At 61.2% G+C, this 27935-nt stretch overlaps 12 protein-coding genes across 14 annotated transcripts; 6 read left to right on the forward strand and 6 right to left on the reverse strand.

Annotated features, from left to right (window-relative positions):
• The first annotated feature begins 300 nt into the window (after positions 1-300).
• Positions 301-1535, forward strand: SDRG_14695 (hypothetical protein). Its single transcript, XM_008620844.1, has one exon. It carries the CDS (start codon positions 325-327, stop codon positions 1348-1350), a length of 1026 nt encoding a protein of 341 aa, XP_008619066.1. The 5' UTR covers positions 301-324; the 3' UTR covers positions 1351-1535.
• Positions 1536-1635: 100 nt separating this feature from the next.
• Positions 1636-3238, forward strand: SDRG_14696 (hypothetical protein). Its single transcript, XM_008620845.1, has one exon. The coding sequence runs from the start codon at positions 1787-1789 to the stop codon at positions 2780-2782; it is 996 nt and encodes a 331-aa protein (XP_008619067.1). The 5' UTR covers positions 1636-1786; the 3' UTR covers positions 2783-3238.
• SDRG_14697 (hypothetical protein) lies at positions 3161-4163 on the reverse strand. Its single transcript, XM_008620846.1, has 3 exons — positions 4066-4163; positions 3661-4022; positions 3161-3610 (listed from the first exon to the last, which is right to left on the reverse strand). Exons 1-3 carry the CDS (start codon positions 4103-4105, stop codon positions 3215-3217), a joined length of 798 nt encoding a protein of 265 aa, XP_008619068.1. The 5' UTR covers positions 4106-4163; the 3' UTR covers positions 3161-3214.
• A 329-nt stretch (positions 4164-4492) lies between these two features.
• Positions 4493-5410, forward strand: SDRG_14698 (hypothetical protein). Its single transcript, XM_008620847.1, has one exon. It carries the CDS (start codon positions 4573-4575, stop codon positions 5383-5385), a length of 813 nt encoding a protein of 270 aa, XP_008619069.1. The 5' UTR covers positions 4493-4572; the 3' UTR covers positions 5386-5410.
• Positions 5411-6196: 786 nt separating this feature from the next.
• Positions 6197-8144, forward strand: SDRG_14699 (hypothetical protein). The gene is made up of 9 exons (XM_008620848.1): positions 6197-6326; positions 6371-6598; positions 6649-6779; positions 6820-6919; positions 6963-7076; positions 7121-7380; positions 7421-7599; positions 7650-7775; positions 7824-8144. Exons 1-9 carry the CDS (start codon positions 6212-6214, stop codon positions 8014-8016), a joined length of 1446 nt encoding a protein of 481 aa, XP_008619070.1. The 5' UTR covers positions 6197-6211; the 3' UTR covers positions 8017-8144.
• SDRG_14700 (hypothetical protein) lies at positions 8063-9365 on the reverse strand. The gene is made up of 10 exons (XM_008620849.1): positions 9287-9365; positions 9136-9234; positions 9053-9085; positions 8985-9005; positions 8720-8938; positions 8622-8669; positions 8558-8575; positions 8451-8510; positions 8369-8411; positions 8063-8324 (listed from the first exon to the last, which is right to left on the reverse strand). The coding sequence occupies exons 1-10, from the start codon at positions 9332-9334 to the stop codon at positions 8098-8100; spliced, it is 816 nt and encodes a 271-aa protein (XP_008619071.1). The 5' UTR covers positions 9335-9365; the 3' UTR covers positions 8063-8097.
• Positions 9366-9990: 625 nt separating this feature from the next.
• On the reverse strand, positions 9991-12775 carry SDRG_14701. Of its 2 annotated transcripts, none has more exons than XM_008620850.1 (4): positions 12195-12775; positions 11760-12152; positions 11427-11718; positions 9991-11382 (listed from the first exon to the last, which is right to left on the reverse strand). In XM_008620850.1, exons 1-4 carry the CDS (start codon positions 12732-12734, stop codon positions 10322-10324), a joined length of 2286 nt encoding a protein of 761 aa, XP_008619072.1. In that variant the 5' UTR covers positions 12735-12775; the 3' UTR covers positions 9991-10321. The 2 variants fall into 2 exon arrangements, with proteins under 2 accessions (XP_008619072.1, XP_008619073.1); XM_008620851.1 differs by having other exon boundaries at positions 10246-11379; positions 12195-12772.
• Positions 12776-14001: 1226 nt separating this feature from the next.
• On the forward strand, positions 14002-16795 carry SDRG_14702 (hypothetical protein). Its single transcript, XM_008620852.1, has 3 exons — positions 14002-14914; positions 14956-15115; positions 15168-16795. Exons 1-3 carry the CDS (start codon positions 14036-14038, stop codon positions 16754-16756), a joined length of 2628 nt encoding a protein of 875 aa, XP_008619074.1. The 5' UTR covers positions 14002-14035; the 3' UTR covers positions 16757-16795.
• SDRG_14703 (hypothetical protein) lies at positions 16761-18653 on the reverse strand. The gene is made up of 9 exons (XM_008620853.1): positions 18530-18653; positions 18436-18482; positions 18288-18385; positions 18053-18241; positions 17902-18005; positions 17466-17856; positions 17310-17424; positions 17106-17271; positions 16761-17055 (listed from the first exon to the last, which is right to left on the reverse strand). The coding sequence occupies exons 1-9, from the start codon at positions 18611-18613 to the stop codon at positions 16798-16800; spliced, it is 1452 nt and encodes a 483-aa protein (XP_008619075.1). The 5' UTR covers positions 18614-18653; the 3' UTR covers positions 16761-16797.
• Positions 18654-18736: 83 nt separating this feature from the next.
• On the reverse strand, positions 18737-21538 carry SDRG_14704 (hypothetical protein). The gene is made up of 11 exons (XM_008620854.1): positions 21122-21538; positions 21025-21076; positions 20801-20977; positions 20709-20758; positions 20601-20661; positions 20364-20551; positions 20120-20317; positions 19740-20069; positions 19516-19697; positions 19055-19469; positions 18737-19010 (listed from the first exon to the last, which is right to left on the reverse strand). The coding sequence occupies exons 1-11, from the start codon at positions 21530-21532 to the stop codon at positions 18810-18812; spliced, it is 2265 nt and encodes a 754-aa protein (XP_008619076.1). The 5' UTR covers positions 21533-21538; the 3' UTR covers positions 18737-18809.
• Positions 21539-21620: 82 nt separating this feature from the next.
• On the forward strand, positions 21621-23929 carry SDRG_14705 (hypothetical protein). Its single transcript, XM_008620855.1, has 11 exons — positions 21621-21797; positions 21841-21978; positions 22018-22208; positions 22251-22383; positions 22431-22734; positions 22778-22876; positions 22917-23112; positions 23155-23281; positions 23333-23498; positions 23538-23629; positions 23674-23929. Exons 1-11 carry the CDS (start codon positions 21633-21635, stop codon positions 23875-23877), a joined length of 1815 nt encoding a protein of 604 aa, XP_008619077.1. The 5' UTR covers positions 21621-21632; the 3' UTR covers positions 23878-23929.
• On the reverse strand, positions 23872-27905 carry SDRG_14706 (the record flags this gene model as incomplete). 2 transcript variants are annotated; one of them, XM_008620857.1, is made up of 17 exons in its annotated part: positions 27830-27905; positions 27754-27789; positions 27681-27710; positions 27606-27632; positions 27390-27560; positions 27235-27336; positions 27120-27188; positions 26010-27070; positions 25812-25964; positions 25674-25764; positions 25408-25627; positions 24996-25362; positions 24843-24949; positions 24480-24798; positions 24239-24430; positions 24069-24191; positions 23872-24026 (listed from the first exon to the last, which is right to left on the reverse strand). In XM_008620857.1, the coding sequence occupies exons 1-17, from the start codon at positions 27840-27842 to the stop codon at positions 23910-23912; spliced, it is 3198 nt and encodes a 1065-aa protein (XP_008619079.1). In that variant the 5' UTR covers positions 27843-27905. The 2 variants fall into 2 exon arrangements, with proteins under 2 accessions (XP_008619079.1, XP_008619078.1); XM_008620856.1 differs by having other exon boundaries at positions 23910-24026; positions 27390-27566; positions 27830-27842.
• Positions 27906-27935: the final 30 nt, after the last annotated feature.

Here is a 27935-nt window from a genome sequence, read left to right on the forward strand (position 1 = left end):
CTTCTTCAGGAGAAGCCGTGCCAACTGCGCTGTCGTTGTTTGACCTGGTCGTACCCGGTGTCTATGCACATCCTGCATCTCGTCGTGGCCACCCGTACCTGCTCAGTCGCGCTGCTTCCACCATGGCCCATCGAAGCTACTCGGCGACCTGATCCGATCATTTCCATTCGCTTCGATAGATCTCGTCGAATGCTGCGTGACGATGGGCTGCCACACTTCTGGTCAGCGCGTCCTGGCGGCGCGGTTGGGTGAATTTAGCCGCGTGGTTGAAGTTCCGACACCACAGTGGTCTTTCCAACGGCTAAGAGTAGCATTGAGAGCAGCATGCACTGCTTTGCCGTCGTCGTCGTCCGTCACCCGCGCACAAAGCGCTGGCTCGCGGTGCAGGAGACGTCCAAACACAATCGCCTCTGGTGGCTGCCAGCTGGCCGCGTCGAGACTGGCGAAACCTTTCCGGCTGCTGCCGTCCGCGAGACGCGGGAGGAGGCTGGCATCGACATTCGACTCATTGGCATCCTGCGCGTCGAGCACACGCCGCTTGGACCACAAAGCGACCGCATGCGCATCGTATTTTACGCCGAGCCGATGGATGCGGACGCGCCGCTCAAGACGACGGCGGACGACGAGTCGCTCGGGGCGGTGTGGACGACCGTGTCCGAGCTCGAGGCGTGGAACGCTGCGGGTCAGCTTCGCGGCAAGGAGCTTCTGAACTGGGCCCTGTACCTCGAGCAAGGGGGCGAGGTCGCACCACTCGCTACGCTTGGCGCCGAGTCGAGCGGGCCAGAGCCACATGATACCCTGCACATGGAGTTTCGCGTCTTTTTCCAGCCGTCCAAGCCGAATTATCGGTACACGACGATTCCGCTCGCGCCGGTCGAAGCGCGAACGGACGTCTACATCGTCCACAGCGCAGGCGTCGGGATCAAGCATCGCGGCGGAAATCGCTTGGAGATCAAGGTGCGCACAGTGGACGCTGGCGACGGCTGGGAAGCGTGGACAAAACATCGGTGCGACGACGCCGACGTGAACGCAGCACTGGCGCGGCTCGACTTGGCGTCACTGCCCGCGCACCCCAGAGACGTCCGCGTTCAGAAGCGCCGTGTCGCAACGGTCATTGGCGGTTTGTACCTCCTGGAAGAGTCGGACGTCGTCGTGAGCATCGACGGCGACCACGCATTGTGGAAGACGATCTGCATCGAGGGCACGCGCCGTGAATGCGAAAGCGCCGCCGAGGCCCTCGTCCACGTCTCGCTCCGGCACGAACTCGTCTTTCGAGGCGGGTACCCGGCCTTTGTGCGCGACGTCGTCCAGCGACGCGCCACGTCACAGCCCGGATGCGTCGACAACTAGCAACGTTTGAAAAAAGAAGGTGGGCCTCAACGAATTATTGGCATCCTGCGACCAGGAAAAGGTGCCGAGGGGCAGCCAGCTGCACGCCCTCGCTTGGGTGCAAGCTCGCGCTGTGGCGTATCCGAATACAGAGGTTTTGCGTGGGCGTTTGATACAGGCTGAAAGACTTGATGCATCCATTGTCAGAGGTCATGCAATGTGGGAGGGCGGTGAGGTGGCTACTCTCACTGGGGCGCGTCCCTTCCTGGCGTGTGACGCCGCCGATGACGTATGCTGCCCGGTCGACGACAGCCGTGGTTGCTGGCAGTAAACGGCTGTCACGTCGCCTTCGATTCGAAGACAGAATCTTTTGCGTGTCAACATCGAGTGTTGATTAAACAATTCGCGCGGCCTTTCCAGCACCCAATCGGGCATTTGCGATCTCACCACCCGAGCAATGCAGCAGCGCGTCCTCACGAGCCGCGACCTCATGGCCACGATCTTTGCGTACCAAGCGGGCTACGACGGCTTGTGCCAGACGCTGCCAGCCAAGTGGATGACGTCCGCTGCGAGCATTGAAGCCGCGCTGAGCACGACCACGGGCAGCGGCATCCGCGACTTTCTCGGCTTCATCGACACATCCGTCCACGCCGTCATGCGTGCATGGCACGCCCGACATGGCCCGCGCGGCCTCCTACGACTCGCCGCCTGCCGCCACCCGATCGTGCCCATTCTGCTCGACGAAGCGCTCGCGACGGGTCACTACGACCGGTGGCTGTTGCTCGTGACCGCGCAGCCAACGTTCCTTCCGATTTCGCATGTCACGTGGCACGACGCCGGCTTTGCCAGTACGTGGCGGCGCTCGACGCTCGACGTGGCGGTCGTTCGCGGGTCGCTGCCGTTTGTGCGCTTCTTGCACTTGCACGGCGTCGTCGGTTCGTGGTGGGTCCTCGACTGGGCCGCCGAGCACGGCCAGCTCGACATCCTGCGCTACTTGCACGCGACCGGTCGGTACTTTTGCACGCCGCGCGCCATGGACCTTGCCGCGCACAATGGTCACTTGGAGGTCGTCAAGTTCCTCCACTACTTTCGCCGCGAGGGTGGCAGCACGTGGGCGATCGACTGGGCTGCGAAGAACGGCCACCTCGACATTGTCGAGTTTCTACATCGGAAGCGCGATGAAGGCTGCACGGTCGACGCGCTCACGGGCGCTGCGGCCGGCGGCCACCTCGCTGTCGTCCAGTTCCTCTTTGCGTACCGCCACGAAGGCGACGTCACCGCAGCGCTCGAAGCCGCGGCCAGTCACGGCCACCTCCACGTTGTGCAGTTTCTCTGCGACTGCGTCGGCGGCGCACCGCGCTCTGTGCGGCAGCAAGCCCGCGCCCACCACCAATGGGCGGTCCTAACTTATCTCGGCCACCAGCGCGAAGTGCGTGACTGCTCGTATGCGTAATCTATTGTATTGATACACACCGTGTTTATGCAGCAGCGCGCGCGACGCCGTGTTGAGGTCAACACGCACGGTCGGCTACAAGACACGCGCCAGTGGAGCCCAAGTGTCTCGGTCGCGTCAACGGTGTCGCGGGCTCGCGGAAGCGCCTGCCTCCTTCCTGCCAGCGGTCACGTCGGCGCGGGCTTCAACGACCGACCTCTCCTTCGTTCAAACAGCTGCAAGGACTTCTTGAGCTAATACCTTAAAACCTGACTGCTCTGTCAATGTCACTGTTTGGCTCTACGACGGCCAGCTACGATGGCCTGGCACAGGGTGGGGACTCCTACCAAGGCCACAACTACCTCAAATACCCTCGACCACAAACTCCCTCGACCGTAGCGAGGCCAAGATACCGCTTCAAAACATCGACAAGAGGACGTAGAACTAGCGCGGTTAATGCTCGGTATGGTTGTTGCACTCGTCGTCGCCGTCAAAGTGCTCGTGGTATTCGTTGATCCACTGCCGCGTCCGCACGGTGTGGTGCATCGCCTTCTCTTGGTGCCACGGGCCCGAGAAGCCATGGCCGTACAGCCAGCCTTCGTCTGTCCCTGCCATCGGGTAGAACGTCCACGCGCCCTTCGTCTTGTACCCCGCGGGGACCTCGGGGACCGCGGCCTTGAAGTCCTGCCCGCCCTTCTCACCGCCCGCAAACCATGCAGGACGGTCGCTCTCGGTCAAATGGTCTTTCGACCATTCGCGGTGCGTCCGCGACCAGCGCTCGTTCTCCCAGACGTTGACTGTGTACGTCGTCGACGGCGCGCCAATCGAAATGTCAAGCGCGATCAATCCCTACGAGCAAATGTGTCAACGGCGCCGTTGGGTTGTACATGGCGACGAACCGGCGCAGACTTGGCAAACTCGAGCGCGGGCGTGAGCTCATACACGTGCGCTCCGAGGTTTGCGGGGTCGGCCAAGCTGATTTCCGTCGTGCCGAGGAGGTCGTCGGGTGTGACCGAGTCAAAGTCCCAGACCTCCACGCGCAAGACGGGCTCGGCCGCGACCTCGGAGAGCGTGAGCGCAATCTCGCACTCGAGGTTGCTCCACTGCGGGTTGAGCGTTTTCATGCACACAGGGCTCTGCCAGCGGTGGGCACCGATCGAGAGTACGACGTAAGGGTCGCTGGACCCGCCAAACATAGCGAGGTCGCCGACGGGCAGGTTCTTGGCTTCTTCGAGGATGATGCGCACAGTGCGCATGGGCTCTAGCGTCGGCCAGCTTCAGCGCGGCCTTCAGAGGAAGCGTACCATGAGGGAGGTGCTCAAGGTGCTTGCGCGACTTGAACATGCTGGTAGAGTCGAGACTGCTGCTGCTCGCGGCTCGCCAAAGATTTTTGTGAGCAGGCCCTGTCGAAATTGTACGTATCCGGATGGGTATTTCCTTCAAAGCAAAACTGTCACTCACTATATTGGTAGAGTGGGGACGCAGACTGGAATACTATACAATCATGGATGGATAAATTCCCTAATATGCAGGCTTGGAGTGTTGTATGCATAGAATAGTACCAGCTCTGCCACGTACCCACCTTGCGGCAGTCTCAGTCCGCTGGCGACCGATGACCGCGTGTGGCGTGGCTGACGCACGACACGAGCTTATTCACACTGCCCAGTGGCGTGCCTCTGGAAAGAGCTCGCTGCATACGTACAGGCTGGCACTCGGCTCTCCCGACGACGGTGGCACGGTTTCAGGCGAGGTGATGGAGGATCGACAGTGGCCGTTGCAAGATACTCTTTTGCAGCCGCGACACGACCGAGATGCTGACCGTCGTCACGAGCAGCGACCTGCTGCGCACGATCTGCGCGTACCAAGTCGGCGTGTACGACATCTGCCGCGAGCCATGGGTCGCCAAGCAGTGGGCACGAACCAAGGCTGCGGACCTCGGCGCGTCCTCGTCGTTCCACCGCGACTCGTGGGGCATCTCGGCCTTTGAGTATGACCTCTTTCACTTTCAGGTGCACTTTGGCCCGTGGTACGCCTGCCACGGCGTTGACGGCGCCAAACGACTTGTGGCGTGCAAGCCAGCGCTGCTATCGTGGGTGCTCGATCACAGCGTGCGGCACGGTGACGCTAACCTCTTGGCTGCGCTTCCAGCGAACACGTACACCACACCCACGATGATCAACGTTGCGGCCTACTACGGGCACTTGCGCGTTCTGCAGCTGCTCATGGGCAACCAAGCGCCAGGCTTCTCAAGCGCCGCAGTCCACGCCGCCGCGTATCGAGGCCACATGCACGTCGTCCAGTGGCTCGTCGCCCGCGGCGTGCGGTACGCCGAGACGTACACTTGCCTCCTTGGCGGCACGTTCACCGTGGATGCGATGGGGTTTGCTGCCGAGGCCGGCCACCTCGACGTCGTCATGTACCTCTTTGGCGTCCAGACTCTGCGCAATGTATCGCTGGCGATCAACAAGGCCGCGGTGCAGGGGCATGTCCACGTGTTCGACTTTCTGTACCGAGCGACGCGGCACGTGTGCTCGACCAACGCTCTCGAGTTTGCCCAGCGCCGAGGCCACACGGAGCTGCTCGCGTATTTAGCCGCCCACCACATCGAGGCGCGCGACCAGTAGTAGGAGGCTCCTGATCGCAAAGGAATCTTTTGTCTCTCGAATCTACGCCCATGCGACATGGTTGCCCAATCGACCTGTTCAACAGGCTCGTGTACAAGAGAATAGAGCCGATTGCACGCTCAACGAATGGCGCGAGCCGTGCGTGTTGGGCGCGTAGCGTGGCGTTCTCAAGGCAAGGGTCTATACGAGATGCATCTCTTATATACCCTTGCTCAAGGTAATGTACGCGCGTCGTCGCTCAACGCGTTCGGTCAACAGCGAATCGGACTCTCGTAACCAGCTTTTCGTCTGGACCTGCGAGCCATGATGCGACGCATCTGAGACTGCAGTTGGCCTTGGCGACATTGCCTTTTCAGGCAAGCTATGTAGATCGCGAACCTGGGATGCGCGAACTTGCACGCGTTATCTGAACTTATACAACCAGCGACGTCTGTGCACGAGTACGAGGGCCGCCATGGCCGCCATTCCGCATGAAGCAAAGGTGAATATCATAGCGTCGTTTACTGCTCACAGGGACAGCTCGACGCCTACTTCAGCGCATGGACTGTCGCCCATGGTTTTGAAACTTCAACAAGAAGCCAACGCAGAGAAGGTCATGCAGCACGGTGCGAGCGAGCCGCGCGACGGGGCACGTCGTTCTTGTGGTGCGCGCTGCGTCGTGGGCGCTGCGTCTCGAACAACAGCCGAAAGGACGCCCTGCGAAGAACCCCGTGGCTGAGTGTTGGTGCATCGGACAGATTCGAATGAATTTTAGCCAATGAGGGCGCGTCGACCGTTGCCATTGCGCCGGGTGCCCATATCCTTTTTCCAACTTCAAGGGACGAGCATGGCGACGACAATGTCTGGGAACAACCAGGTCGAGGAGCAAGAGAACAACGGCGTGCGCACGCTGCGCATCGCGTTCGTCGGCAACGTCGACAGCGGCAAGTCCAGCCTTATCGGTGCGGTCTTGCGGCCTCGAACCGGTGGCGAATGCACTGTCTAGGCACGCTCATCCGCGGCGAACTCGACGATGGCCGTGGCCTCTCGCGCCAGGCCATCTTTCGCCACAAGCACGAGGTCGAGTCGGGACGCACGAGCTCGATCGCAACGGCCTACATGGGCTTTGACGCGCGTGGCGACCAGGTGGTGGCGAAGCGGTCGGGCCGCGTCCTGCCGTGGTCTGAGCTCGCCAAGTACTCGCACAAGAAGATTCAGCTCATCGACTTGGCGGGTGCGTCTCTCAATCGTGTGCATACGAGCGTCAAATGATGGCAATCATAGGCCACGAACGCTACTTGAAGACGACCGTGTATGGCCTCACGGGCATGCAGCCCGACCTTGTGGTCGTCGTCGTCGGCGCCAACATGGGCGTCAAGAAGATGACGCTCGAGCACCTCGGCATCACCATCTCGGTAGACGACGACGGTATTGCGGTGTATTATGCTGATGTAGCTCGAGATCCCGCTCGTGATTGCGTTGACCAAGATCGACATTGCGCCCAAGAACGTGGCGCGCGAGACGCTGCAGACGATCCGAAAGAGCCTGCGCCAATGTACGCTACTATGAACGAACCGTGAAACTCATACCTTGCGCAGACGGCAAGATGGGGATGCTCGTCAAGACGCTGGACGAGGCGACGAACGCAGCAAAGGGCGTGCCGTCCAACCGCCTCACACCGATCCTGCCCATGTCCAACGTCACGGGCGACGGTACTGCGTGTTCATGCTCGTATCTCTCAAGCCGCGCATTGCAGGCTTGGCCAACCTACGCCAGCTCCTCTGGGACATTGACGTCGAGGCATTAGCCCGCTCGGCGCTTTCGTTTACGATACCAGCAGCGGGCGACGACGTGGACAACGCCAAGCTCGCTGCGCAGCCCGTCGAGATGCCGATCGACGACTCGTACCAAGTCCCGGGCGCCGGGTTTGTCATTGCCGGCACGATGGTCTCGGGCGTCGTCAAGCCCAACGACGTGCTCAAGATGGGCCCCGACCACAACGGCCACTTTATCAAGGTTGATTCCGCGGCAGAATATTTGGCAAATAATTGGACAGGTTGTCGTGCGCTCGATCGAGTCGATGTACGTACCACTGAAGGAGGTGCGCGCCGGTCAAACCACCGCCATGGCCGTGCGCTGCGTCAACAAGAAGATCGTCCTCAACCGCGCGACGTTCCGGAAGGGCATGGTGCTCGTGTCGGGCAACTGGGACATGACCCCGTACATTTCGCGCCGGTACGAGTTTGGTGTCGAATTTTTCTCAAGTTCAAACTGGTGCCAACTAGCTTTGAAGCGCAGACGATCATCTTGCACCACCAGACGACGATCACGGTCGGGTACCAGCCAATGATCAACTGCCGCACGATCCGCCAGACGGCGGCCATCACAGGCATCTCGACCGACGACGTGAGGTCGGTGATATCAACTCGATAGATTGATGTACTAGCAAAAATGTCTAGTCCGCCGTCCAACCAGGACGAGCAAGTGACGATCCGGACAGGCGACCGCGCGAGAATTTCATTTTGCTTTGTGACGCACCCGGAGTTCCTCAAGGTCGGGATGCGCTTCGTCTTCCGCGACGGCCAAGCCAAGGGCATCGGTCAAGTGACGCGCATTTTACCCGACGAAAAGTGCAACACGTCGGACCTCTAGACGACGACTACGATAGAAGCTGCTGTGCATGGATGTCTAGACAAAATCCCAAGACAATGTACATATTGTCTGTCAAAGAATCTAGAGCACGGTGCGGTGTTCGAGCGTGTCGAGCAGCGCTTCTTCCTCGTCCGTGTACATGCCCGCGAGCGGCGACGCGCGACCGAGTTCAAGGACGAGTTCGTTGATGACGCAAAGGCTCGTCTGCACGTCGAGGGTCAGCGTCTCGCCGAGCTCCGTCTGCAGTCGCTCCATCATGGGTGGCATGCACGTTCGAATCTGGAGACTCGAGAGGCGACCAAAAATATCTAAGTCGTTGCTTCAGTGTCGTGGAAGGGAAGACAATATGTACAGTCGCGGATCTCTTTTTGTGTCGACGGTCCTTGGGTTTGTATCTAGCATGTTGTGTGATACTATGTTTGACGGTACAATACCTTGGTGCGCAAGAAGGCCTCTATCGCTTCCAAGCGCTCTTCTTCCGTGAGGAGTACGCTCTACAGAAACGCTGAAATGACCGTCCTTCCTCGTCGCAGGGATGTACGTCGACGGCCTGGATCGTCTAGTCGCTGTGTTGGATGATACTGTCATCGGTCGTCATCGGGTACCTCTGCTGGCGACGCTTTGGCAGCACTGCTCTTGCGCCGGTTGTCGCTCTGCGTACAGAAGTGCATGAGATACCACCGACCATTCGTTTGCAAACTACGAGAGGTTTGATTTCGAGAGGTGCCCGAGCTGCGTCCGCCGCCGTGATGGATCGCTTTCGTTGGGACGTTGTTGAAGGAATCTCGGACGTGTCTTTGGCCGCTGGCACAGCGGTCGGCGTTGTTGCCGCGGCGCGCGCGGTCGGCGCGGACGATGGTCGACTGCCCGGTGCGGCTTCGGTGGTTTGTGCAATCGGTAGCACCGGTACGGCCTCAGGCTCCTACAGTCTCAATGACTGGGACGAAAGAACGCAGCGTGGCGCTTACGGTCGAGCTCTCGGACACCTCCTACGCAAAGTAAAATGAAATCAGCAACGACAGAAACGTCGTCCTACGTTGGGCTGCATGGGAATGACATCGACGACAGGCTATGGTGAAGGGCGGCTCAGATGTGAGGGGCTCCCTTCTGCGCACGTACCAACTTGGGCGCTTCGTTCACGGGAGCAATGGCTTCGGCGTTGTTGGCGCTCTCAGCGACAACTACCACCTGCTCCTTGGAGTCACTGTGCTCGGGCTCCTGAAAATCAAGTGGCGTTGGTCAAGGCAAGGAGGTAGTCGCATCCACGCACCGGCTCGATGGCCGCTTGTAGCTCCGACGACGTGACGCTGCTGCTCATCGAGTCGGATCGAGGAAATTTGGGTTTCGGGATAACCGAAATAACTTTTGTGCATACGTTGTCGGTTGAACCCGCGATGGAGCTTCTCGCTTCGCGTAATTTGAGATTTCTCCGAGTGCGTTGTTTGGGATTCTGATATTGTCGAGTGCGTCTCCCCTTCCACTGTTTTGGGCGAGGACCCTTCATGACGTGGCAGTCTCGAGTGAAAGAACGTCGCCTTTTGCTCATCCTGCGTTTTGTAGCTCAACTTATTCCTGCCTGCGAAGATTGGGCTCCAGCGCTTCAAGAACGGAGCTACAATTGTAGCCCATCGATTTGGGCAAGCTGCTCCAGAAGATGCCACGATGATACTTCCATCTCGCGACTCACTACTACACTCTCGTAGCTCTTGGAACTAGTAGTGTCGATGATACCAAGGGCATAAATACCGCGTAATGTATTTCCCTTGAGATAACCTTACCAAAAGTTTATCAAGGGCTCTCGGGGCATTATATTAGAGGGCTCTCGGGGCATTATATTAGAGAGCAATCGCGCAACGACTACCCGCACTTGCTCCCGTCGAGTACAAACTTTGGTGTTGGAGCTCCATTGACAGTACTTAGCATTGCAAGAATGTGTTATGTAGTCGGCACTGCACTCGACTCGTTAACGGCGCCCGCGCTTCTCATCGTAAGCAAACCCACGGTCCAGAGGTCCCAACCACTTTCCGCCACAGAGTGTTGGTCTGAAACGCAATGTGTGCGGAGTGTTTGCGGCTGGTACGCCAAAGGTTCGTTTCCGCGAGCCAGGAGCTATCAGCAAGAATCTTACATTGACGTGGCGCGCTTGAGGCCCTCGAGGTGGATGCATTCGTCGCGTCAATAGTGTAAGACCAACGAGTGTTCCGCTATCCCTCGGAGTAGGGTTGACAGATGAATACCAAGAGGACCCAAGTAGTGTGTTCATTCGAAGGGGCGAGTCACGTGCTGAGAAAACGATGCATACATACTACATGCGCATGGCCTTGAGTTCCTTGTAGAGCGCAACAAGGTCTTCGGGGCCGACGTCCGACTCGTGGCCCATCGACGCCTGGCTCGGGAGCCGCCCAGAGCCCCGGAGCACGTCCTGCGTCATGACCTGCATGCGCTCGCGCAGCTCTGTGACCCGGACCTTTTTGTTTTCATCGTCCGCGTCGCCTTCCAGGACAAAGTCGAGGTCGGCGCTGCCCCGGCTGTGCACCGGCGTTTTCTCCGAGTCGGTGTGGTTCGAGTTGAAGGAGGCAAAGAGCGTCGACGGCTTCGAGTCACGCCAGCTCGTCGCGGGCTTGGACGTCGGGTCAAACACAACCGGCGTCTTCTTCATCTCGGACGACCGGATGCCCACGAGCTTGTTGTCGCAAAACTGGAACGTCTGGCCCGACTCGCGCCCGGAAATGCGCCCCGACTCGCGGCTCGACGTCCGCGACGTGCGGCCGGTCACCGAGGATCGCCGGTGTTCGTCCAGCTGCCGCGCGCTCGTGACCAGCTGCTCGATCACTTGCTGCGTTGTCTGCGCCTGGTACAGCGGCTGCTTGAGCTCGTACCCAAACGAGATGCTCGAGTTGTAGGGGATCGAGCCGCGGCGGGTCGCGCGCGCCGCGTCGACGTCGACCGCGCGGTAGTTGAAGAGCGGCGTCGAGTCGCGGTACGAGCCCATGTGCGAGACCGAGTCCATACTCGAGACGAACGACTGTGAGAGCGAGTCGGCGGCGCTGATCATGCTCAGACGCTCGTTGTTGGCCGCAAACTCGCGCGGCGCGAGGTGCTCGAGCGCCGGGTTCCACTCGTCGTCGGCTTCAAGTGCGTCGTCGTCGTCGTCGTCGTACACGCCCGTGTACTCGTAGTGCGTCTGGTGTACCTCAAGGCTCTTGCTGCGGCGGTAGTTGTCGTCTGTAAGCGACAAACGGTCGTCCTCGTCGTCGTCGCGATCTTCGTTGTGCGTCGACGGAATGTTGTAGAGGAGCGTCGATGGTCGCGCCGGGTACTCGTACGACGTCGTGGCCTTTGAGCGCGCCGACTGAAGCATGTCTACTGCGCTCATTGAGACACACGAAGATGACGAAGGCGACGTGTACCATCCGAGAGGAGGTCGTCCGACTCGCGCATCGTGCCGCCGTGGGCAGGCACGCCGCCGTAGATGTTGAGCGCCTGCATCGTGTCCATGCTCGTGTTCATCGTCGTCGTCGCCGCCATCGTGAGCGACCGGACGCGCGTCTCGCGCGAGCACGGCACGCAGATGCGCACGTTGCGCCGGGCGCGGGGCGGCAGCTGCTTGTAGTTGTGCACAGTGTGGCGGACGGCAATGTCAACGGTCCAGACGTTCTGGCACGCCATGCAGACGACCTCGCCGCACTTGCGACACCGCACCTACCCCCCATTTAGGAATCTAGTAAAAGGACTAGGTAGACCTTGTGGCGCGTAAAGACGCCAAATTTCTTGTTGCAGACGTTGCAGAAGACGCGCTCGGCCTTGGGGATCAGGTCCAAGTCGCCGAGGATCGGCTCGTGGCTCAGTCGGCGCTCGTGCAGGAACCGGTTCAAGTGCAGCACCTCGGCCAGCCGCCGGCGAATCGCGACGCGCGACATGAGGCGCGGAAGCGAGCCTTTGAAGTCGATCATGGACATCTGGATGACGTTGAGGAGCCCCGTGGTCTCGCTCTCGAGGAAGACCATGCCCGAGCGCTCGGTCGTTGCTCGCACGAGGTGCATGCCGCTTAAGGGTGGGCAGATGGGCAGCGAGACCGACTCGCGTGCGAGGACCCAGCCGCGGCGACCGCTCACGTCCACAAACTCGTCTTGGCACTAGTCGTCCCTGAGCAACATCATCGTATGCTGAGAGCGTACCTCGACGTAGCAGAGGTCGCGGTGCTTGGCGACCGACCACGGCGACTTGGTCGCGGTCCAGCGCACGGTGATGTTGTGCCACGGGTTCTCGGGCGTCGGTGGCGTGAGTGTGTGCAGCACAAACGTGTCGAGGAAGTCTTCTTCGTACGAAGCAGCCATGCTGCGCGCCTCGGCGGTCGTCGAGCGCTGGTAGAAGGCGGCGACCTCCTCGATCGTGCCCGCGACCTGCGTGACGCACGAGCCCATGATGATGTTGTTCTTGTGGTTGTTGATCCACGTGTCGCGCTTCGACCGCCCCTCGTACATCATCGAGTGAATCTCGGCCGCCGCTGGGAGGCCATCCGTGATGATGTGGCTCGCCGACCCGCTGTCCGGGCGCCCGATCGGGTGCCACTGGACCGTGTCGCCGTTCATGCGCGCATTCTTGATGAGCTCCTTGCACGCCGTGCGCGCAATGTGCGTGAGGTACCGCTTCTCCTCGACGGGCAGCGTCGGCGAGAGGAAGAACTCGTCCGGCACCGGGAACTTGCTCGATACCATCGACTTGGGTTGTACGACGCAAGCGGCTGGCAGTGGCGCTAGCAATGGTCATGTGTAATGGACTGGGCCAGACGGCTGGAATTCCCGTAGATGAGTACACGGTACCGCGCCTCGCCGTGACACGCCGTGTCGAAACTTACTGATTAAGCGATTCAATCCTCTTCCGCAACGTGCCATGCGTTGCAAGAAGGGCATTGCCCGTGCACATCGTCGCTTTCCGTCGGGCAAGTCCTTGCTTGCGAGCGGTATCCATCCTATTCGGCCGTGCCAACGTACGTAGTAGCAAGGCGGCGTGAGGCACACCACGCGCGCGTCGCTGTGCGTGGCAGTGCAGAGAGCACACACCGTCTTTGCTAATGCCGTGTGCTCACTCTGTGCACTGGTGTGGGACATGCTTGTATATCGCCAGTGAGCCAGCTGCGGACCCGTCATGAGAGGCGTTCCGACCAAGCCGACAAGTTTAGTCCTCGCGACCATCCCACCACGGGCTACTCGTGTTCACATGCACCACAATATTAGTATCCTCCGTTGCCAACTACGGCGCGTGGTCGAGGTCGGGTCAATGAAGCGGCCAAAGACTCGATGTCGCTACATCTGCACCCTGCGTGGGTGCACCTTCGATGTACGCTGCGTCCACTTCGAACGTTCTGCACCGAGGTGGCGGCGATGATGGCCGACGACGCATACCTAGAGATCCAGCTCGGCTCGGCCCGGCGCGGTCATTTGCATGCATGACGTGGCAGCGCGTCGTGGCTGCAATGTCAACGGGGGCAGAGGTGGTCGCTGTGCAACGCGCGCCGCGGGCTCGCGAACCGCTCTCGTTTCTTGAGCTGCCGCGTGGCGGCGCGCTGCGTTCACAAACAGTGCGATCACAATCACTGGTTGGTCTCGTCGTGCACGCACGCCATTGGTGAAATTTACTGATCGCACGACGGGAATGCTTCAAAAAGAAAGGACATGCAGCATCTGGACGGACAAGGATGGTCACTCGTTCAGAGCACGACGACGCCATCGGGGTCCTGATGATCTGCTGCCTCTCGTCGTGGTCGCGGCCACCCTGCTTACCTTGTGAGTCACGTGGCAACGTATACAAAACACAAGTCAAACCGCTGCAAGAGTTGAACGGGTTGGCGCCATCTAATTTGCTGCAATCCTGATGCGTACTCTTCAGCACTCTCTTCTCTCGTATACAAAAAATGAGATCGGAGTCCAAGTTCACTCTCTACAAGCGCGGCAGATGGATCGCACGCTCTCTTTAGCCAGGTGCATCAGCTGACAATTGACACAAAGCGACTTGCAGCATGACGACGTTTCCGCTGCCCGCGACCTTCTTCCGCTGCCCCGAGCTCTCGGTCGACGAGCGCGAGTACATGGTCAACCTCGCGCAAAAGTCGCTCGTCGAGCTCGTGCGCCACTCGAACCTCGAGGGCGGCCCGATCCGGTGGAGCCTCGACAGCGACGACGCCGGCTTGCAGCTGTACACGGGGTCGGACCCGTCGGCGGTCGGGTCGGAGATGACGTTCCTTTGCTCGACGACCGAGATCATGGCGTCGCTCGACGAGGTTGCAGCGCTCTTCCGCTCCGACACGACCGAGACCTTTCGCGAGTACACGCGCAACTTTGGCAAGGACCTCCTCGACGCGCAGTCGCTCTACACGCTGGCGCGGCCGACGGCCGAGAACCCGCGCCACTTTATCGGCGTCAAGTGGATGGTGCTCGAGGTGCCCAACGGCTTGGCCAAGCACCGCGACATGTGCTACCTCGAGTGCCAAGACGACTTTGAGATGAACGGCAAGCGCGGCTGGGCGCGGTCGCTGAATTCGATCAAGCTGCCGTGCTGCCCGGATCTGCAAAACAGCCTCAACCTCGTGCGCGCGTCCATCTACCGCACGGGCTTTGTCTTCCTCGAGACGAACCGGCCGGGGTACCTCAAGGCCATGCACGCGGTGCAGATCGACCTCAAGGGCAACATTCCAAAGTTCATCGTCAAGATGGGCGCCAAGCGCCGCGCGCGGAGCATCGCCGACATTGACCAGTTTCTGCGCGAGCGGCGGCTTAGCGGCGAGGTCTTCCTCGAGAAGCAGCAGCTCATTCCGCGCTCGATGCGCAGCAAGTGCTTTCTCTGCAGCAAAAAGTTTGGGCCATTCTCCAAGAAGAAGAACTGCCGCAAGTGTGGCGAGGTACGGCGATGCAAAGCATTGCGGCCTCAGCGCGCGTTTAGGTTGTCTGCAGCAGCTGCAGCAAGTACTGGGACATCAACGTGAACGGCCTCGGCCGATCCATGATCCGCGTCTGCTCGGCGTGCTCGGTGGGGACGTTTCACAAGGGCCTGCCACGGCTGCAGTCGGCCTTCACCGACAACGCCAGCGAACAAGACTCGAGTATGGCGCCTGTCCCACGCAACTTCTATCCTCACCGCATCGTTGTCTGTAGCCGATTACAACGAGGAAGGCAAGCGCGTGCTGAGCCGACACAGCCACCACACGCCCCGGATGGCGCGGGGCCTTCAGCGCCCCCCGCAGGACGTAAACGTGAGCTTGAGCTCCAAGCAGGCGCCGTTCAGTCGACGCGAGCCGGAGGCCGAGCCGCCGGTCATCGCTGCCAACCGACATATGCTGCCCGCGGCCCGGTCCATCAAGACGGACTTGGCCACTGAGCCGTCGAGTGCGCCGCAGCCGTCTCGCGCATCGCGCTACACAGTCGAGAGCAGCCAGAGCAACAACGAATACGTCGGCCGTCACGAGGAGTGGCAGGCGTCGGACCACGGCAGCAACGACGGCGGCGCGCGCTACGGCTACGACAGCCGACCGATTGCCGAGGCGCGGTACGCACCGGTGCCCGAAGGCCGCGAGCGTGGCGACAACGACCGGTACGAAGAGCGCAGCCAAGAGAGCCGCGAGGTCGACCCGCGCTTTGCCGAACAACCACCGCAGAGCCACGAATTGCGAGTCCAAGGCCACGAGCCACGGTACTTGGACGCTCGCTTTCAGGAGACGCGCAACTTTGATCCGCGGTACAACGACTACGACCCGCGGTACCCGCCAAACCACCACCATGACCCGAGATTTCCGGAGGCTCGCTACCCCGAGCCTCGGTACCAGGAGCCACGGTACTATGGTCAGCAGCCAGCGCGCTACTATGACGACGACCGCTACTACGACCGAGACCCACGCTACATGGACCCTCGCTATTTGGACCCCCGTTACAACGACCGGCGCTACGTCCACCCTCGCCACGACGACCGCGACGCGCGTGGACCGCCACGGCTACTTGAGCATCCGGACATGGCACCACCAAGTAGTGATGGACCGACGCAGGAAACCGTCGACCTGCGCGCACCGCCAACGAGCGGCCGCCACATGTCGGCGACGTCTGACGACGAGGCCCAGTACCGCCCGTACGCACCCCTCAACGCGCAAAACCTCGCCGCGTTCACCGCCAACGGTGCCACGGATCCGTCGCGTCGGCACGACGACCGGTTCACCGACGCTCGGCGCCCAATTATCCAGGAGGAAGAGCTCCGCATGAACACCCAGCGCCGCGACGACTACAACCGCCGCTGGTACGACGACGAGCTCGTGGGGCGCTACGAAGACCGCCCCGACGCTCGGTACCAAGAACAGTCGCGGTACGTGGAACCGTCTCGGTACATGGACCCTCGTGACCAGGTGCGGTTCCGCGACCAGCCGCGCTACCCGGACGAGCCACGCTACCTGGACGAACCGCGCTACCCGGACGAACCGCGCTACGACGACCAGCCTCACCAACCGCGGTACAACAGCACCCAGCCGCGGTACAACAGCACCCAGCCGCGGTACCCCGAGGAGCCTCTGTACAGCAACGACCCGCGTCGCCTTGCGGATCGCGAGCCCAAGGCGGCTCCGACGAGCGAGCTTTCGATGCTCGCGCAGCAGATGGCGTCGCTCGGTGTGCAAATGGACCCTGCGGCCATGACGCCGGCGCAGCTCAAGGCCCTGTACAACCAGCTCCAAAAGCTCAACCTGGACGACCCGAAGCCCTAGTTTGTTGTTTGCACGAAGAATGAATTTGGGTAGTGTCGATGCTAGTGGTGGACGGGTGGACCGTGGCGTCCAGGGCCCGAGAGCGGGAGGTACTTGGTGACGTACGTCACCGCGACGGCGCCAACACAGAGAATCGTCGACGTCGTGCCGAGCAGAAGCGCGAGGTTGGGTGGCGGCGCCATGAGAAACCCGTTGACAAACTGGGCCGTGATGGCACCGACGCGGCCGACGCAGCTCACGAGCGACATGCCCGTGACGCGCACGGGCAGCGGAAAGGCGTGCGCCGAGAGTACGCCAAACTAGTAGCTGACAGAGTTATGGACCAAGACAGGGAGATCGAAGGTAGTACAGCATTCCACGACGACGTCATGCACGCGTTAAAGAGGCAGGCGCAAAACACCACGTAGCCAGGCGCGTGGGACGTGTCGAGAGCAAAGAGCAGCGCCGCCGCCGCCGAGAGCAGGAGGGAGAGCGCGAGCAGTCGCCCGCTGCCCCAGGAATCGACCATGGCAAAGCTACGGCAGAGTCAGCTTCTTTCGCTTGCGAAAACGACCTGAAGAGGTTGCCCGGAAGGTTGGCGCCAGCGTACAAGAACGCGTTGGCGTACGGGTTGGCGAGCCCAATCGACTTGAAGAGCGACGTGATCCACGTCGAGATACCATACGAGCCTACACCACCGTCAACATCCACGTATAGAGCCATGGCGGACCGAAGCTCATGGCGAACGCGACGACAAAGAGGAGGAGCGAGATGCGCCGGAGCGAGTACGTGGCCCAGAGCGCGCTGAAGCGCTGTGCGACGCTGCTGCCGCTCGACTCGGCCTGAAACTTGATGTGGTCGAGCGGTTCGAGGCGCGGCCGGCGCGACTCGCCGTGGAGGGCGAGGATGCTGTGGAGAACGCGCGTGGCCTCGTCGTGCTTGCCCTTGGAGATCAAGAAGCGCGGGCTCTCGGGCACAAACCAGTATGTAAGCACGAACGAGAGGGCCGCGGGGAGGCCCGCGAACGCTGCAAAGTGGCGCCACGTGGTCGGCAGGATCTTGTCGCCGTCCAGCGTCTTGCCGAGCATCGTCCACGCCGCGCCGGCCGTCACGATCGAGCCCTACGCAGAGCCATAAGTTGGCGACTCCAGACAACGCTGGCGTACAAGCATCCAAAAGCAGCAGAGCACTGTAATGTACCGGCCTTGCGCAGCCGGCGGGAGGTGCTCGATGCACAGCGCAAAGAGGCACGAGACAATGCCACCCACGCCTACGCACAGCAACGTTGCACGAGACAAATGGCTCGCAGAAGCGCACCGATGCCGGCAAATGTCCGACAGACGATAAGCCACGATATCGTGGGCGCGAGGGCCGAGCCAAACCCGGCGATGGCGTTGATCGCGAGGTTGGCGAGCACGACGGGTCGCCGACCGTACGCATCGCCCAGGACGCCGCCGATGAAGCCGCCGACGAGCATCCCTGCAAACACGGCCGCCGTCAAGCAGCCTATGGCAGACAGGTGTGAGGATTGATACGTCAGACGACGCTGTACTGGACTCCCATGGCGTGATCGGGCTGTCGTACACGGCCAAGATATACCCGATCGCGAGGATCTCGACCGCGTCAGCCGCGTTGCCAAGCCCGAGGATCCTAAAACGACGTCGCGTGAGCTATCGCCAAGTATACGTGTAGCGCCGTACACGACCATGCGCTTGTGGAAGTAGCCGCAGCCGATCGCTTCCACTTCCTACAAGCCACGGCGTCAGGCGAGCGTCGTCGCTGGGAATGACCTACCTCGTTGACGTCGACGGTCTCGTCGTTGACGCTCTTGGTGATGAGCGTCGCCTGGTCGCTTTCGCTCTCGTCGGCGCTGGCCATCTCCACGGTCGTCGCACTTCCGCTCGTCGTCGTCGTCGTCATGAGCAGCGGGGCCAAGAGTTGTCGCAGGCGTCGTCCGTCCTTCGGCGCCGGATCCAAGCTCATCGCACCAGCTGGCATTCGATAGAATCCTTTGCAACTCGATATTGCCGAGCTGGTATTTATTGTTACAGGTTTGTCCGCGCAGCGCGCCACGTCATTGCTCTTGCAAAAACGCGCCTGTATCAACCGTCGTGAGCAAGAGCCCGGCCGCGGACCGGCAGCCATGGTCCGGGTCCCACTGGCGCAGCTGATCGAGGTACGGGACGAGCGACGTCTGGAGGCCGAGGCGCGCGACCTGTTCGCTCCACGCAAACCCGGGCAGCACGAGGAGGACGCGGCTGAGCCCAAAGAGCACCTACAATGCTCACAGCTACATAGTCGGAGTCGTAGCAGGAGTACCTGACGACGGACGCTAGGTAGCTCGTGCGTTCGCTGGGACCAAATGAGCTCGAGAAACGCAGTTGCCATCGCAATCGTGCGGGGTCCGTGCTGCCCCGACGTTTCGAGCACCGCGGCCAGCGTCTGGAACACGTGGGCCATCAAGACGTGGTCGAGCGAGTGCATGCTGCTCGCCGCGTTCGCAAGCTGCGTCTGGAGCGGCAGGAGCAGAGGGTAGAAGAAGAGACTGAGCGTGTTGGCTTTGTCGACTCTAACGTTGGGGGCCGCTAGCGCGAGCGTCGAGAGGATGTCGAGCTTGACTTGAAAAAGCTTCTCAGAGTCAAACACCTGCGCCGCCAACGTCGGCAGTGCCTGCGCCGGCGCCTCGAGCACGAGCCCCCGCAGCGACGCTTTGCGCAGCGCATCAAAGTGCGGTCTGCATACCATCTATGAGCCCCATGACGCAACAACAGCAAACGTACGTTTGGAACGTGTCGTCGAGACGCGTCACGGCCCGGCAGAGCGTCACGGCCAAGTCGTGGAGGTCGTACGGCCGGCGGTGAATGAGTGCCGGCAGCGAACGCAGCGCGAGTTCGGCGCGGTCGCGGTCGCCGTCTTGTTGCAAACCCTCCAGAACATCCAGCAAATACACCATCGGCGGCGTCTGCAAAGTCATCAGCACACGTTCGACCGTGAGTCGACGTACCGCGTCGACGGCTTCGTCCTCGTCGTCGCTGAGCTCGTACGGCTCGAGACTGATGTCCGACGCCGCGTCGTTCACGTCTCCTTCCGTACTCTCAGCTGCGTCGTCGTCATCGCTGTCAACGATGGCATCAGGGTCGACGCGAGATGGTTTTTTAAGCGCCGAGGCGACCAAAGGTTCGAGCGGCGTCGTTGTCGCGGGTGCTGTGCCGTGACGCGGCAAGTCTTCGTCTTCGAACGTCAGCGGCGTCTCGGGCGTGAGGACCTTGGAGAGAGCGATCGCTACGACCATGCCCCACTGTCGTGTCCCTTGCAGGGAGTGCCCCATGCGCTCCTACCCAAATGCAATTGGTCGTAGGTCGCAAACGCTCAGAGTGTACGTACTCGGATGCCCATACTCAGCGGCCCAATCCAGCGCCGGGTCTCCACGACGGCGCGAGCGTCGACATACCGCGTCGAGAGGTGGTCGAGACCGAGCTCAATGAACATGGCGGCGCTGCCGTCGACGTCCGCGTCCGTCGCGCAGCCGAACGCCCATGCCTGGATGAGCTTGTCAAGCACTTGCACAAGAGGCGACTGCGCCTAAGATGCAGTCAACACCCGTCGTACCATGCAAAGGCAAAGGAACCGCGTCATCGTAGTGGATGGCGGGGGTCGTTGGTCCAGAGAGCACGCGAACCGCCGCGTCGATCGCCGCAAAGGGCAGCGCTGTCTTGGCGTGCAGCAGTAGCTTGTGGCTCAACACGTGCTGGAAGACGCTCTGCTCGACGATGCTCGTTGGCAGCAGGGTGGCCCAGTCCACCGGCATCGATGTGTCTGCAGTCGCCATTGCTCTCTGAACTAGCGACGTGATTCGATATCGTACCGTTCGTAGCGAATTTCACAGTCTCGGAGAAGAGGCCTTCGTAAGCAGACGGCGGAAGCATCTGTATGCACATGAGCTGAGCTGCGAGGTCATCAAAGTCGTGTGTACATTGAGCCAGATGTAGTGCTCGCTGGGCGACGTGCAGTTGGCGAGCCAGACTACAGAAGGGCTGAGAAACCAAGGGGTACGAGGGGACGCACCCGACGCAACGCATTTGGCGTGGCCAAGACGCACGAGCTTGGGCACGAGGAGGGCGCCGAGGTGGCCACTCGAGACGGCGCCTCGGTGACGCACAAAGGCCAACACGAGTCGCGGAAAGAACGTCGACGGCAAAAAGCCACGCTGCGTCTGCGGCCAATCGAGGTTGCACACGATTGCTGCGGGATATTTGTCTCGTGAGGCGCCAACTGCAGTGTGGACGTACCAGGCAGCGCGCAGAGCTTTGCAACGAGGGACTCGTCGGCGACGCTCGTGGCCTACGTACCCTTCGAGTTGCTGCGAAGAGAGATTGTCCAGTGTACCTTGGGCGTCATCATCATCATCTCGGACTGCAAGCGATAGAGACCGTCGTCGTCGAGGAAGCGTTGCAGGAGACGCAGCGCCATGTCGTGCGACTGCGCTTGTAGCTGGCGTCGGCTCACAATGTCGTACAGCGCGAGAAAAAGGCTCTGCACGTGGCGCCATGTCTCGGCAGTGGCCACCGACAAGAGCGAATCCACTGCGGGCACGATCGCGAGGGCTGCAGCGTCCGCCACCGTCGTCGTGACCCATGCCGGGACCACGGCCTCGAGGACATGCGTCGCCATCGCCTTGTAGTTGTCTGCGAGAAGGTCGTTGTCCTCGACGAGCAGGCGCACGGCCTCGTCAATGTCGTAAGCCGCTTCGGCAGCCCGCAGCCCATCGGCCCAGCCCTCGAGCGTCCGCGTGCTCATCGTAGCTGTATCCGGAATCACCGGATACGCGTATCCTGCCACAATTACGGGTAACGGTGCCACTTTTAAGCACTTTAGAAATATCTTTGTGAGCGTCGAGATGGTGGCGCAACTGACGTGGGCCCGCGAGATGTACGCGCGCGTCGTGCACATGTCGGTGCACAATTTGCTCGTCTTCCCGAGCGAGATGGCAGTCGTCGCGGGCGAGAGCCCCAAGGCGCCGCTCGCCATCAAGTACATGTGCTGGCGCAAGAGCGTGATCCAAGTACGACGCCCGTTCGCTTGCTGCCAATTCGTTTCCAATGTAGGCCAGTGTATGGCTCCTACTGGCGGCGCTTGGGGCCAAAACGGTGCTGGCCGCGCAGTCGACGACGTTCGCTGCGTTCCTTGGCGACATGCGCAGTTACGTGACGCTTCTGCCCGACGTCATCTTGCCAAGTTTCCAAGTACAGTCCGCGCCTCTCTCGTGTTCTGAAGGACTGTAGAAACTGCACGTCTTGTACGTCGTCCAGGCCTTCTCGACGGTCGGCACCATGCTTCTCACGGGCCTCTGTGCTGCCTACGCGCTGCACCACTGGACGACGTACCACAGGTCGCGGACTGCCCTGCGTCTCGGGTACGGTCTCTCGTTCGTGCTGCCGTACGCAGTTCTGCTCTTCCTTCCGATTCGCTCGTGGTATCAATACATCTCAAAGTCAACTTCGGAGATCCTCTGTAGCATCAACTTCAACGACATTCGCCTCGAAGCATGCGACGCACTCGCCTCGCTGCTTTCCCGCCAAGCAGCGCTACGCCACGTGAACTTCTCGCCGAGCCAGGTCTGCAACGAATTTATCAATGCGCCGCAGTGGGTGCGTCGCGACTCGTTTGAGTTTACGACGACGAGAAGCAAGCGTAGGGCGACCAGCTCCTGCGCTCGCTCGAGACCATGGGCGTCCTCAAGAACAACACGACGCGTGTCTGCCTCAACGTCTACGCCGTCGCCAACGCGAGTGCTCACCAGACGGCGCATGCAGCGTGCAGCGAACCTGCCTGCGCCGCCTGCCTTGCCGACACCACGTGCATCAGCATGGGACTTGTCTACATGTACAACCCGTCGGCGTTGGAGACAGCGCACCCCGCGTGCGCTGCGTGCTTTGCGTCGTCGTGCATGCGCGACTGTCTCCACGCGTCCTTGCCGCCGCTCCTCTCGCAAGCGCCAGGTACATCACGATCGCAGCCGTCGTTGTCACGTCGGATGGCTAGAGCTATGCCTTCCGGATGCGGTCGTTGACGCCATCAAGGCCCTCGGCACGTTCCAGTCGAGTAGCGACTATGCAGAGTTCCTCCTCGGCGTCCTTGTCGGTACGCACTAATCGGTTGTGTCAAACTAAGAGCGGCGCAGGGCTCTCGTCGCTGCAGACACTCGTACCCCAGAGCATGTCACTCCTCTTTGGTTGCATCCGTGGCGCCAAGCTCACCAAGACCCTCGTGCCCTACTCGCGCCTGCCCGGCTACGGCATTGGCGCCGCCATCCTTCTTTGCACGCCGATGCTCACGACATTTCTTATCGCGATCCACCAGGCCTTTGGCAACCTCTGGTGCTTCCCACCCGCGCTGGGATGGAGGCTCACGGACGGTAGGAGCGTCGCGACGATTCTCGTCTACCTCGCGAGCATTTTCATCTGGTTTCCTGTCGGCGATCTGTCGCACGGCCTCGTCGCCGACGACAACCGCGGTCTCATGGCGCCGCAAAGCGTCCTCGCTGCCGTGCGTCGCTGCGCTTCTGGGCCACAGGCTGCAGTCTTGTTGTTGAAATAGGTGAACGAACTGGACCGGCGCCACCACATTAGCTTTTGCCTCAAACTCGCGGCGCTCGGACTCCTAGTCGTGTACGCCTCCCAGTCGGACTTGCTGCCGCTGCTCAAGGCGCATGTGAGCTACAGTCTTCTCTTGCGGATTCTGCCCTTTTGCTTGGAGCTTCTCGGTACACGCCGTGTGCAACAACGCTTGAGCCTTCGCATAGGCAAGTCGATGATGTCGGCCGTGGTCTTCGGGGACATGTACATTGATTTTTTTCGCATCACAACGGCCGGCGACCTCCTCGACTCGACCGAGGCAGAAGAAGAAGAAGCTCTTGTCCAGTGCTGATAGTGCAGTAGGCGATTTCGAGTCGGCGCGAGTCGGCGCTGGCGTTTGGGACGCTCAACGCGTCGCCCCGGGGCTCGGGACTCGTGGCGCCACGACGGCCCTCGGTGAGCAACCCGGAGCTCATCCAGCGTATGGTCGCGACACTGCAAGCGACAGACGCCCTTTGCTCCAACAGAAGCTCGCGATCGATCGCACTGCCCGCGTCGTCGTCGTAGCCGAAGAAAGTCGTGTATTCGAATCAAGGGGTTTACATGAACTTGTACTGGATCTTCTTGTGCACTTGGCAGAGAAACTCGACGTACGACACCTCGTTCTTGGTGCGGTCTTCGACGAGCGCGGCCATGAAGCGGCCGCTGCGCCAGTCCTACTCGACAGTGGTAAATGATACGCTTCCGAGCCGTCGTACCGTCTTGGTGAGGATCTCGAGGGGCTGCATGACAGGCACCTGGGCCTGTAGGTACTGCACTATCGCGCGCACTTGGTCTCGCAATGGGCCCGCGTCCGGCGCGTCGTCCACGAGGTTGACCGACTAGACAGTGCTGCTGTTGAAAAATCGCACAAGTGGCGAGGACGCACCTGCTCGGCCGTGTCGACGTGCTCCATGCCAAAGAGGTCGTGCAGAATATGCGACGACACTTTGGCGCCGACAAAGAGGTATAGGAACGTCGACGAGTGCAAGAGGAAGATGCCGTACTCCTCGAGCTTCTCGGCCGTCGGCGGCAACGGCGCCGGGAGGATCATCGCGCCCTTGTCGTCCAGCGTGCCGCACTAGACACAGCCAAATGTTGTTTTCGCATGTTGTATCATATGCGCGTACGTCTTCGGGCATGTCGTGGAGCGGGTACATCTTGGGGTACACGGCCGAGACGGCGGCTTCCACCGGGAGGTTGTTGAGGTGCGAGAGCAACGCGACGCGCTCGTCGGCGCGCACGTCGATAAAGCCACGGTTGCCCATGACGTTGTTGCGCAGCCCGCGGCTCTTGAGCGACGCCAGCGTGTAGAGCGGCAGCAGCTTGAGCGACTCGGGCAAGATGAGCTGTCCCGACGAGCTGTTGGACGCGCAGTACTTGCGGTAGTTGTACAGAACGTTCACGCAGTCGTCAATGAGTCGCTCCTTGACCGCTTGGCCGTTGCCGCTAGACCGTGTGTGAGCCCACAGTACGATATTTAGGATGTGTACCCCATGATGGACCGGTCCGTGACGACCTTGGCCGACATGCGCTGCCAGATCGCGCACGTCGCATCGAGGTCGGCGTTGCGGAAGACGTTGGTGACGAGGTTGGCCACCTAGCACGTTCTTGTGAGCAGAATCTGGTTGACGCCATCAACGTACCGGAAGCGCGAGGTTGTGGACGCGGACGACGCGGACGCCGTCGAGGCGCGTGTAGAGCAGGGCGGCTTGGACGTACACTTCGCCGTCGAGCTTGTCGTCGTACGCAAACGAGACGCCGACCGCGTGGTGCGCGTCCATGCAAGCGACGCTGACTTCGTCGTCGCTCGACGCGGCGTGGCTGCCAAATACCGTCTCGACACGGAGACCGGCCGAGACGCGGATCTTCAAGACGGCCTCAAAGCCCACGTTCTTGGTCAGCTGCTGCGAGAGGAGGTTGCCGAGGTACGCCACGTGCTCCGACTTGTCCTTCTCAAACTGCGGCAGGTAGTAAGCCCGGCCGCCCGTGAGGTCGCACACGCGCGCGACGCTACGAGTCGCGTCAGTTTTCTGAAATAATATTTTGAGAACGCACTCGGCGAGGTCGGCGAACGGGTTGGCCGCGCTGTAAACGTCGACCGCGATGCAGTGCGTGGCGCACTTGCGCGCGAGCTCCTCGTAGTGCGGGTTGAGCTTGACGTTGTGCGTGTACAGCTCGACTTCTTTCGTCGTGCCATAGTGGGACGCCGGCTCTTCCTTGGTGATCTTGCCGACACCGATGCGGGGTGGGCCTGCGTGGAAGACACTCACGCGACCTGCGACACAATGTGAGAACGATGAAAACGCTAGCTCCAAACGTACCACCGCACGCGCTAAGGGTGTCAACGACGCTCGTGAGCGCCGCGCCCGACACGGACTGGTTCTTGGTCGTCGCCGAGAAGAGCGTCGTCACCTAAGTACGTACGTTGCTTGTTGGTCCAAGCCAAGATAACAGCGTACGAGCTCCGAGAGCTCCGTGATCTTGTCGATCGCATTCGGCGCGTTCAGCGCAAGGCACCACGACTGGAACGGAAGCGGCGCCGCGGGGTCGTCAATGTCGGGGCACACGCACATCGAGATCGACCCTTCCTTGTCCATGCGATAGTAATGTACCTAGTCAATCGAATGCTGACGGATGCGATACTCTATCGCAAGTACCGCCGTGTCAAACGTGACGAGACCAAACTTGGCGCGAGGGTTTTGCGCGAGCTCGGGCACGACGCGTTGGATGGCTTCGAGAACGCCCTGGACGAGGCCCGACTGAAACGCAAAGAGGGAGACGTCGAGGACGAAGACCGTGATCGGCTCCTGCGCCGGCCGCACGGCGTAGCCCTGGGGCACAACGTACTCGACCGACCCGCGCGCAAGCTCGGCGCGCTCCGTGACGTCGCGCCGGCGGCCCATTTGGTCGACGCTGCAGTAGTACTCCCGCGGCGTCTCGTTGTGGAGGTTGCAGATGTTGCACACAAACTTGCGCCCGGCCTGGACAAACTTTGTGAACGGGTTGACGTACGCCCGGCAGCGTGTGCAGCGGAGCGGACCCGTGGGGCCAAAGTCGACAAGCGGGGGCGTCGACTCGCCCGGCTGAAGCGGCGCGAGCGGGCAAATGACAGCGCTTAGCGGAATGCCCACCTGTCGCTGCAGTTCCGACGACTCGGGCACGTGGTTGAGCGTCGGTCGAATGAAGCGCGGGTTGCAGCAGCCCTCGTCAATGCACACGAACGACGACGTCGCCGGCGGCGGCATTGTCATCGTGTGACCCTTGGCCACGTACGTAATTGTCTCGGCACTCACGTTCGGGCGCGGAATCTGCGTCGGATCTATGCGTTGCTGCGGCGCCGGCGCCGTGCGAGGCTGCGCAGGCTGGCCAGGTTGCTGTGGAGGAAAACCTGGCTGGCCTTGCTGGTGCGGTGGATAGCCTGGCTGGCCTTGCTGGTGCGGTGGATAGCCTGGCTGGCCTTGCTGGTGCGGTGGATAGCCTGGCTGGCCTGGCTGGTGCGGTGGATAGCCTGGCTGCTGCGGGGGGAAACCTGGCTGGCCTGGCTGCTGCGGCGGGTACCCGGGCGGACCCTGCGAGTAGCCAGGCTGGGGAGGTCCTTGCTGCTGCGGCGGGTATCCTTGGGGAGGCAGTTGACTCGAAGGCATCTGAGGAAGCTGGTGCATTCCTGGAGGACCTTGTGCGTACGGGCCACGAGCCATTGCACCTTGCGTTGGCGGACCTATGGCCACGTCGATACAGACGACGTGATGAGCGCAAGGAAGCCGTACCTTGCGCCTGATGAAACGGAGGTCCGGGAGTAAACTGCGGGACGCCATGCGCTGGCTGCATTGCGGCGCCTGTAAAGCAAGGTTTCGACCGATTCGCCAAGAACGAAAAGCCAACCGTTCGACGACGGCGGACCCCGCGGAGCAAATCCCTGAGGCGCAGCATGCATGGGTGCACCTGGCGGCCCATTGCTCGGAAGTCCGTTCGGGGGCATGCGACCTAGACAAGTCGACATATCCATGATCTTCCTGCGTCTCCAAACCAGAACGTACCCGCAGACGGAGGGCCGTACGAGCCGGGTGCATTACCCGACGGCGGACCAAACGTATTCGGCGCAGTGTTTGGCGGCTGGCCAAACGGCTGACTCGGCGGTCCACGCGGGTTGAAGCCGCCATTGCTCGGCGGGCCAAAGTTGCCACCCGGCGCACCTTGCGAGGGTGGGCCTGAACCTGCAGTGTTACAATGGATCGTGCTTTGTCACTCGCTACCTTGTGCATATGGGCCACGCGGAGCCTCTAAGCATTGCGCATGAGCCATCGAGTGCCACACAAGAAGCCACGTACGTTGAAATGGCGACGATTGCGACGGCGGGCCTACAGATGCTTGAGATATGGTGAGCGCACGCTGCAGGCCTACCTGAGAAGGGCGCGCCTCCGCGCGGGAAGTTGCCACCTACGACGCTTGAGCCTCAGCGAGCGCATCAGCGACGTACCAGGATGGGCCATCACGGTCGTTCACACGCTATGAGGGCAATATATTGACGTTGGCCCCTCACGGCTTGGCTGTCGTGTTCTCATTGGTCAAAATGTGTACCTCCA

Source organism: Saprolegnia diclina, assembly GCF_000281045.1.
Source record: "Saprolegnia diclina VS20 unplaced genomic scaffold supercont1.76, whole genome shotgun sequence".
NCBI lineage: Eukaryota > Oomycota > Saprolegniomycetes > Saprolegniales > Saprolegniaceae > Saprolegnia > Saprolegnia diclina.

What these genes read in the sequence shown, in the direction of transcription:
- SDRG_14695 (XM_008620844.1), top strand. Translation starts at nt 325, where the DNA reads ATGCACTGCTTTGCCGTCGTCGTCGTCCGTCACCCGCGCACAAAGCGC.
- SDRG_14696 (XM_008620845.1), top strand. Translation starts at nt 1,787, where the DNA reads ATGCAGCAGCGCGTCCTCACGAGCCGCGACCTCATGGCCACGATCTTT.
- SDRG_14697 (XM_008620846.1), bottom strand. Translation starts at nt 4,105, where the DNA reads ATGTTCAAGTCGCGCAAGCACCTTGAGCACCTCCCTCATG. An exon ending in CCTTGAGCACCTCCCTCATG is followed by an intron (nt 4,023 to 4,065) that starts GTACGCTTCCTC and finishes GGCCGACGCTAG; the next exon opens with AGCCCATGCGCACTGTGCGC. An exon ending in AGTTTGCCAAGTCTGCGCCG is followed by an intron (nt 3,611 to 3,660) that starts GTTCGTCGCCAT and finishes ATTTGCTCGTAG; the next exon opens with GGATTGATCGCGCTTGACAT.
- SDRG_14698 (XM_008620847.1), top strand. Translation starts at nt 4,573, where the DNA reads ATGCTGACCGTCGTCACGAGCAGCGACCTGCTGCGCACGATCTGCGCG.
- SDRG_14699 (XM_008620848.1), top strand. Translation starts at nt 6,212, where the DNA reads ATGGCGACGACAATGTCTGGGAACAACCAGGTCGAGGAGCAAGAGAAC. An exon ending in TCAGCTCATCGACTTGGCGG is followed by an intron (nt 6,599 to 6,648) that starts GTGCGTCTCTCA and finishes TGGCAATCATAG; the next exon opens with GCCACGAACGCTACTTGAAG. An exon ending in GTCCAACGTCACGGGCGACG is followed by an intron (nt 7,077 to 7,120) that starts GTACTGCGTGTT and finishes CGCGCATTGCAG; the next exon opens with GCTTGGCCAACCTACGCCAG.
- SDRG_14700 (XM_008620849.1), bottom strand. Translation starts at nt 9,334, where the DNA reads ATGAGCAGCAGCGTCACGTCGTCGGAGCTACAAGCGGCCATCGAGCCG. An exon ending in CTCTCGAAATCAAACCTCTC is followed by an intron (nt 8,670 to 8,719) that starts GTAGTTTGCAAA and finishes TTCTGTACGCAG; the next exon opens with AGCGACAACCGGCGCAAGAG. An exon ending in ACAAAAAGAGATCCGCGACT is followed by an intron (nt 8,325 to 8,368) that starts GTACATATTGTC and finishes GCAACGACTTAG; the next exon opens with ATATTTTTGGTCGCCTCTCG.
- SDRG_14701 (XM_008620850.1), bottom strand. Translation starts at nt 12,734, where the DNA reads ATGGTATCGAGCAAGTTCCCGGTGCCGGACGAGTTCTTCCTCTCGCCG. An exon ending in GCGACCTCTGCTACGTCGAG is followed by an intron (nt 12,153 to 12,194) that starts GTACGCTCTCAG and finishes AGGGACGACTAG; the next exon opens with TGCCAAGACGAGTTTGTGGA. An exon ending in GGACGACCTCCTCTCGGATG is followed by an intron (nt 11,383 to 11,426) that starts GTACACGTCGCC and finishes CAATGAGCGCAG; the next exon opens with TAGACATGCTTCAGTCGGCG.
- SDRG_14702 (XM_008620852.1), top strand. Translation starts at nt 14,036, where the DNA reads ATGACGACGTTTCCGCTGCCCGCGACCTTCTTCCGCTGCCCCGAGCTC. An exon ending in ACTGCCGCAAGTGTGGCGAG is followed by an intron (nt 14,915 to 14,955) that starts GTACGGCGATGC and finishes GCGCGCGTTTAG; the next exon opens with GTTGTCTGCAGCAGCTGCAG. An exon ending in CGCCAGCGAACAAGACTCGA is followed by an intron (nt 15,116 to 15,167) that starts GTATGGCGCCTG and finishes CGTTGTCTGTAG; the next exon opens with CCGATTACAACGAGGAAGGC.
- SDRG_14703 (XM_008620853.1), bottom strand. Translation starts at nt 18,613, where the DNA reads ATGGCCAGCGCCGACGAGAGCGAAAGCGACCAGGCGACGCTCATCACC. An exon ending in AGACCGTCGACGTCAACGAG is followed by an intron (nt 18,483 to 18,529) that starts GTAGGTCATTCC and finishes CGTGGCTTGTAG; the next exon opens with GAAGTGGAAGCGATCGGCTG. An exon ending in TGACGTCGTCGTGGAATGCT is followed by an intron (nt 17,056 to 17,105) that starts GTACTACCTTCG and finishes GTCAGCTACTAG; the next exon opens with TTTGGCGTACTCTCGGCGCA.
- SDRG_14704 (XM_008620854.1), bottom strand. Translation starts at nt 21,532, where the DNA reads ATGAGCACGCGGACGCTCGAGGGCTGGGCCGATGGGCTGCGGGCTGCC. An exon ending in CGCCAAATGCGTTGCGTCGG is followed by an intron (nt 20,759 to 20,800) that starts GTGCGTCCCCTC and finishes GCCCTTCTGTAG; the next exon opens with TCTGGCTCGCCAACTGCACG. An exon ending in AGCACTACATCTGGCTCAAT is followed by an intron (nt 20,662 to 20,708) that starts GTACACACGACT and finishes ATGTGCATACAG; the next exon opens with ATGCTTCCGCCGTCTGCTTA.
- SDRG_14705 (XM_008620855.1), top strand. Translation starts at nt 21,633, where the DNA reads ATGGTGGCGCAACTGACGTGGGCCCGCGAGATGTACGCGCGCGTCGTG. An exon ending in TTATCAATGCGCCGCAGTGG is followed by an intron (nt 22,384 to 22,430) that starts GTGCGTCGCGAC and finishes AAGCAAGCGTAG; the next exon opens with GGCGACCAGCTCCTGCGCTC. An exon ending in CCTCCTCGGCGTCCTTGTCG is followed by an intron (nt 22,877 to 22,916) that starts GTACGCACTAAT and finishes AGAGCGGCGCAG; the next exon opens with GGCTCTCGTCGCTGCAGACA.